This window comes from Myzus persicae, unplaced genomic scaffold, assembly GCF_001856785.1.
Source record: "Myzus persicae strain clone G006 unplaced genomic scaffold, MPER_G0061.0, whole genome shotgun sequence".
Taxonomy (NCBI): Eukaryota; Metazoa; Arthropoda; class Insecta; order Hemiptera; family Aphididae; genus Myzus; species Myzus persicae.
Window position 1 is genome coordinate 1 of NW_019101622.1, and position 6749 is coordinate 6749.

At 26.0% G+C, this 6749-nt stretch overlaps 1 protein-coding gene across 1 annotated transcript; it reads right to left on the minus strand.

Annotated features, from left to right (window-relative positions):
* Positions 1-720: 720 nt before the first annotated feature.
* LOC111029885 lies at positions 721-6408 on the minus strand. The gene is made up of 8 exons (XM_022309119.1): positions 6174-6408; positions 3236-3395; positions 3057-3183; positions 2533-2993; positions 2273-2432; positions 1477-1664; positions 1250-1415; positions 721-1190 (listed from the first exon to the last, which is right to left on the minus strand). The coding sequence occupies exons 2-8, from the start codon at positions 3332-3334 to the stop codon at positions 721-723; spliced, it is 1671 nt and encodes a 556-aa protein (XP_022164811.1). The 5' UTR covers positions 3335-3395; positions 6174-6408.
* Positions 6409-6749: the final 341 nt, after the last annotated feature.

Sequence of the window (6749 nt, forward strand, 5' to 3'; positions counted from 1 at the left end):
AGCAATGACTTAATCAATGCATGTGTAACAGAAACACAAGAAAAAGAATCAATATTGCACTACAGCTATGACAATACACTCAAAATAAAATCACATTCATAGAGATAAAATTCTATGTTAGATTGACAAAATTCTTGTTGATATAGAGCCAACAAGATACTTTGTTATATTGATAATAGTTGTATTAGTATGATCAATGGTACAAAATCAATTATCATTATGAATGTATGTATTGTCATAACAACATTTATGGATTGTTCAAGTATTTTCAAAATAATAATATTATTTTGTTATATTAATAAGATCTATTATTGATTTCACACAACCTTGTTGTCAAAATGACAGTACTTTTAATTATAATGATAATTGATTTTGTACCATTGATCATACTAATACAACTATTATCAATATAACAAGGTATCTTGTCGGCTCTATATCAACAAGAATTTTGTAAATCCAACATAGAATTTTATCTTTATGAATATAATTTTTTTTAGTAGTATGATTAATACTACTATTACCTATGTATTTAAAAAAAAATTAAATCAAGCATTTCTATAATAGTTTACTCTAAATTTTAAAAATTATAAAAATTTAAATTAGGTACCTACAATGTTTAAAATAATACAACATTATTTATAATTATAAATTATTTATTATAAAACATTTGTAATTCATATAAGCATTATTAAAAAAATGTTAATAACTATTAAGTACAATTCATTCTGCAGTGTTTAAATCTGATAAAATCTGACCCAATGTATGATAGGCTTTATCATATTTTGTACTGAGTAAATAAAAATATTTTTGTATAAAAAGCCATACAATTGATGATTGTGGTGGATATTCTAGATTGAAAATATGAAAAATTTTAAAGCATACATCAATTGCAGATGATATTGAAAAAAGTTTAAATTTTATACAATCAAAAAATACAATTATTTCTTTAGGTTTACTGGGAGTACCACAAATCAATATAAAAGGTTGGATCGGTGTATTTTCATTACGACGCTTAGTTATATATTCTTCAATTTCAGCTATTGAGGATTTGAAAATCATAAAACTGTCTTGACTATCCTTTATTGAATACTTGACCAGGTTTTTTTTGCCATTATCGTCTCTTGTTATTTTCTTACTAGTTGGAACAAAAATTGTATGCAATAAATAAAACAGGACTGCATGTTTTTCATCTAAAAAATAAAATATTTTTATTAATATGATTATTATAAAAACTTATTCAAATCATTACTTTCACTGATAGTAGTTATATTGTCATTAAGGTTTTGCAGTAATTTTTTACTAGCTACGTCTTTAGTTTGTTCGTTTAATAATTTAATTACTTTTTGAAACTTCATTTCCAATACACATTTAAGATCAGGACAATCAGGGTAAAGTGTATTAAAATCAATATCAATCTGTTAAAATACATATTTTTAGTTAGTAAAATGCATTTTTTAAATTGTATGTTATTCTTACAAGTCTATAACCAAGAGGTTGAGTATAACTCTTCCATTTTTGAAGAATTTCTGCAGTAGAGGAAGTTTTTTGAATTTCATGTAGTCTATGTTTTGTGGTTTGTTTCCACAAATTTTCAAGTTCAGGAAACGAGCAATTATCATCATACATTATTTTATCCAGGATATAATTTATGTCATCTTCAGGTTCTAGTAAAAACAAACAAAAAACATTAATTATTTTAACAAGGCTTACAATTTTATTTTATGCTTTGGTGTAATAACTAATAGGCAACTTGAAGTATAAACTAAAACAAGACAAAAATTAATGAAGTTGATCAATTATCAAAATATCTTAAGTTCTTATGGATTTAAATCTTGTATAAATGAAACCACCAGAAATAATATCCAGTCGGTCTTTTTCATGTATTGATCATATTTTTTTAAAAAAATGTTAATGAAATTAAAAATGTTAGGTATGGATGTCAAAATAATATTACATATCATTATTGTACTATATTAAAATTTAACAAAACTTTAGTAAATAACACAGGTGGTTTCTACCTATTATTTATTTATGTTATACACTAACTAAACCTTTTAATATTAGTATATTACTTTTGTTTCATCTTCAATCTTCATATAATATATTAGAAACTTAATTTAGAACTCTTGTTTCCTACTCAATCTTGCTTTTGGAAACAAATTATTTTATTTATATTTAATTTAAACACTGTGTATGACATTTTGTGAAATAATTAATTACTACTACTACTTCTACTACTAATACTACTGGTTGAAAATAATTTTGTCCCTACCAAATTCAATATCATGTCTACTGTGTGATATTGTTTTGAAAGAAGGTTCTTTACTGGGTACCAAACCACTAACTTTAAGAGTTCTCATGGAATTATAATATTTAGAATATAGCTTTCCTTTTGGATTTTTATTCAAACCATCTTTCATAAAATAAGTATCCTATAGAACAGAAATAATTATATATACATTAAATTTACCTGGTATTTAAAATACCTGATAAATTAATTGCACTATTTTAGATAATTGTTAGTTAACATACCTTCACTTCAGTTTGAAACATTTTAACAATATCTGATCCAATACTGGAGGCCAGATTTACAGACATTGGAATTTGTTTTGTTATTATGTAACTAATAATTGCATCAACCAATAATGTTCTTATATTATTGTTTAATTTTTTATTGTTTTTGTAGTAATCCAAGATCATTTTTCCAGTTGTTGTTGAATTTAAAACTTCTTGCAAACATATTTTAATAGACGGTGTTGTATGCTGAACTGATATTGATGAGAGATTATTTACTGGCAAATTTGGTGGTGTTGTATGCTGAACTGATGTTGATGAAAGATTATTTACCGGCAAATTTACAGTTGAATTGTATTTTTGCCATTCTTGAAGTTTATGAGTAAATTTTGCTTTTATACCAATAGGAAACTTTGATATCAATTCATTAATATGATCCTTTTGTATGATTTGCAACGCTTCTATATCAATAAATTCATCTAAATACCAAATAATTAGTAACAAAAAAAAAAATTTAATTTATTTTAACTTAAATTTATTACCAACTAATGTTTGATATAAGAACTCTAACTTCCACGTCTTTAATAAGTCAAGCACACGTTGAAGATCTTCTACTGGATAATTATAGTCATACAATAATTGCATCACTACTGGCATGTTATTTAATTCCTGTTAGAATAAAATATTATAGCAGGTGCATCTCAATTAAAAAAAAACTTACATTAACTTCAATTACAATGTTATTTTCAATTTTATCATCAGGTGTTAGAATATTATAAGCACTATTATCTTCCATAACCTCGCTGGTTTGGTCTGCCATAGCTTAAATCTAACACTAATGCTATACACTAAGCACTAAAAGAAGCGTCGACAGCAAGCACCTGTGTAATTAATTAAAGTTAAAATAATATAATCAAAAATAAACTTTAAAATTAATATGTACAAAAATATAGGTAATTAAAAAATTATTATAGATTAAGATGAAATTCCTCTGAGCGAATCATCAATTTTCTTGATGCAGTTTTCATGATTATTATAAACAAATTATGTTTACAAACATTATAGTGCTATACACTAAGCACTAAAAGAAGCATCAACAGCAAGCTTCTGTGAAATTAAAGTTAAAATAATATAATCAAAAATAAGCTTTAAAATTAGTATGTACAAAAATATAGTTAAAAAATTATTATAGATTAGGAAAAAAATTCCTTTAAGCGAATCATAAGTTTTCCTGTTGCAGTTTTTATGATGTTTATAGGTGGACCACTAAATTCATTGATATTGTTTATTTTACAATCATTGACTACTGTTTTTTTTTCATCAATTTCAAAAGCTTCAAAATGTACATGAAAGTCTAAAATTTGGATTTGTTTAGATACTATAAAAATATTGGAATAATCATTTATAACTATTATCTCTGACATTTCAAATAAACACATTTCATCAATAAATTTTGATAAACAATAACCTCTTTTATATACAGTTCCCATATATTCAACTTGGCTGTAGCACTTATACGTTGTTAATGGAATATAAATTGTGTTTAATATTGCATCAGAATGAAGTGTACAAATACAATATTTTGGATTTATTAAAATTGTTGTATTGTTAGACTGCAGAATAAAATGTGCAAATTTTAACTGCATTTTTTTTGCTAAAGTTAAAGTTATATTTTTTCTTGAACAAGTAGAACGAGCATACATTTTAATCTCTTTATGTTTGCCTTCAAACCTCATACACCAATAACTTCTTGGTGGGCCAGAATATTGTATTATTGTAGGATAATGAATTAGAAAGTGGTGCTTTGGTTTCAAATTGTCTCCAAAAAGTGTTACATACAGAAAGTTATGTTGTTTAATCAACTGTTTTAAATTTAAAATTGAATTTTCAGTAAATGTATATGCCATAATTAAATCGACTATTTTAAGAAGCGTCAAAAAAAAATTCCATACTTCACAATTATCTGGGATTAAATCTCCAACCATAAGAGAGAAAAAATGAACAAATGTCATCATTTCTCTGGCTGTCATTTTTAAATGCCATTTATTTAGGTGTAATTCAGTTATATCTGGAGATATATTTCCTACTTCAATAGTGCCATAGTTGAAATTAGCTTTTCGATTATTTAGTGTGGTCAAAGAAAATAGTTTAACAGTAGAAGTGTAATATTTTATTATATGGCACATGTCATAATGACATACTCCTTCAAAAAGATCATGCATACTATCTGCACAAAAGTTTTTTGTAACATGAAAACTGTTTAATGAATTCATAATAGACTGGTTATAAACACCAGTTTCACTAAAACACATTTTAGCCACATCTTCAGAATAATTTTGAATATTGCGCATAACTGATGCATCATCTTCATAAAGCTAATTTGCTACAGATTTATGGATTTTACAAAATCTACAATAATAGTTTGCAGAAAACGACTTACTGAATTCTAGTAAACTATTTAATCCTAAATTGTCACCTAACACCAGGCCAAGTAGGAAATGTACACGCAAATCGCCATGTTCAGTAGATATGTCCAATCCAATGTTTTCAAGTTCATTTAATTCATTTATTAAAATTTTAAAACATTTATCATTTCCAAACTCTTTAATATCAATTGATTTTATTAGTGCTGCTAAAAAAATACTTGAGAGCTTAGAATTATTTGTAGCAAGCGGAAAGTTATAATATACAGCGGCGATTGATTGAACATTTGCATGTGAGCCTAGGGGGTTATTTACTTCAAATTCATCCATATATAAGAAGTATGGAAATACTATTTTTCCCTCATATAATTTTATTTTTTCTTTCCATAATTTACCTTGCACAAAATTTGAAATTACATCACTATCACTTTGCTCATATTTTAACAATTCATCATAATGCAATTTAAAATTATTTTCATGTTCAAAATACCATTTGAATTGTTGTTTTAATGGTAGCAAAGCACCTTTAGTTATTTTTTCATCATATGTGATATTACCAGCGTGATCCATAGGCACAATTTCATTATTTATAGTAAACTGATACAGAGGTGACAATAAATTTCTCTGTCTTAACCAATTATTTAAGCGGTGTTCTGTACTACAGTAAATAAAAGGGTCCAATATAACTGTTTCAAATTTCAAAATTTTAGAAAGTTGTAAAGGTTCATTAATCTCTTTTTCAACTAATTTTTTAAAAACTGAGGCCATGGGTTTTAAAACATTTTCTTTCATTTCAGATTGAATGAACGTTACATCACTAATATTAAAGTTATTACTATTATGTAAACTTAAAATAAATTTAACGGTGGACTGATATAAGAGTTCAACTGCATTTTCAAAATCAAACGTACTAATAACTATATTATCAACACATTGATTGTCATTATTCTCATAAGAAAAATTATTTTTATTTTCATTTGAAATTTCATTGTTAAGTATATTATTTTGGTGTTCATTAGGTGGTAATATTGTATTATTAGAATTTTGAGTAACATGTTTTTTTAGCATATGTCTTTTGAAAGAAGACAGACAGTTAAATGATTGAGAGCAGAATGCTTCACAACAAGTATAGGTGCTATCCGGTTTTAAGAGATGAATTATTTTAAAGTGAGCCACCAAAGCATGCAAATTATTAACAACTGCTTTACAAATAAAACAAATCATGTTATTGCTTACCTGTCTGCGAATACACCGGAAAACACTTGTAGTATTAGTGTAAGTAATACACACTGTAACACTGTAAAATCTGCAGAAAGCCAGAAAGATGAGTTCACGTCTGCACGGAGAACGGAGAACAACAAAGAACAAAATATACGTGTAGCCGGTTGCGTGTAGTAAATTATCACATTGACAATATTTTTGTCCTACTGATAAAATTATTGTAGAATTATTGCATTATTGCACCTCCCTCAACCCACTCATGACTCGAGTCTCTAATCCTGTTCCTCTAACCCCACGGCACTCATGTATCATGTTTATACTTATAAATAATTTTATCACATTGATAATATATTTGTAGAATCAACGGTACTAAATTATCAAGTTTACAAATTGTATTGTCAATAAAATAACAGTTTATTTTTCGAAATACTATAATTAACAATACACCATGTTCATATCAATAAAACAATAATATTATCCCTAACATTTACCTTGTAGAATAAACAAAAAATTTTCATAGTGAAAAACTTTATATTGTTAACCATCGACAATTGTGCATTGTCAAAATTACCAATCGTATTTCTTTGAGTG

Coding starts and splice junctions, on each gene's coding strand:
- LOC111029885 (XM_022309119.1), bottom strand. CDS start 3,334: ATGGCAGACCAAACCAGCGAGGTTATGGAAGATAATAGTGCTTATAAT. Junction 2,433..2,532: donor TGTTTCAAACTGAAGTGAAG/GTATGTTAACTA, acceptor TCTGTTCTATAG/GATACTTATTTTATGAAAGA. Junction 1,416..1,476: donor AACCTCTTGGTTATAGACTT/GTAAGAATAACA, acceptor GTATTTTAACAG/ATTGATATTGATTTTAATAC.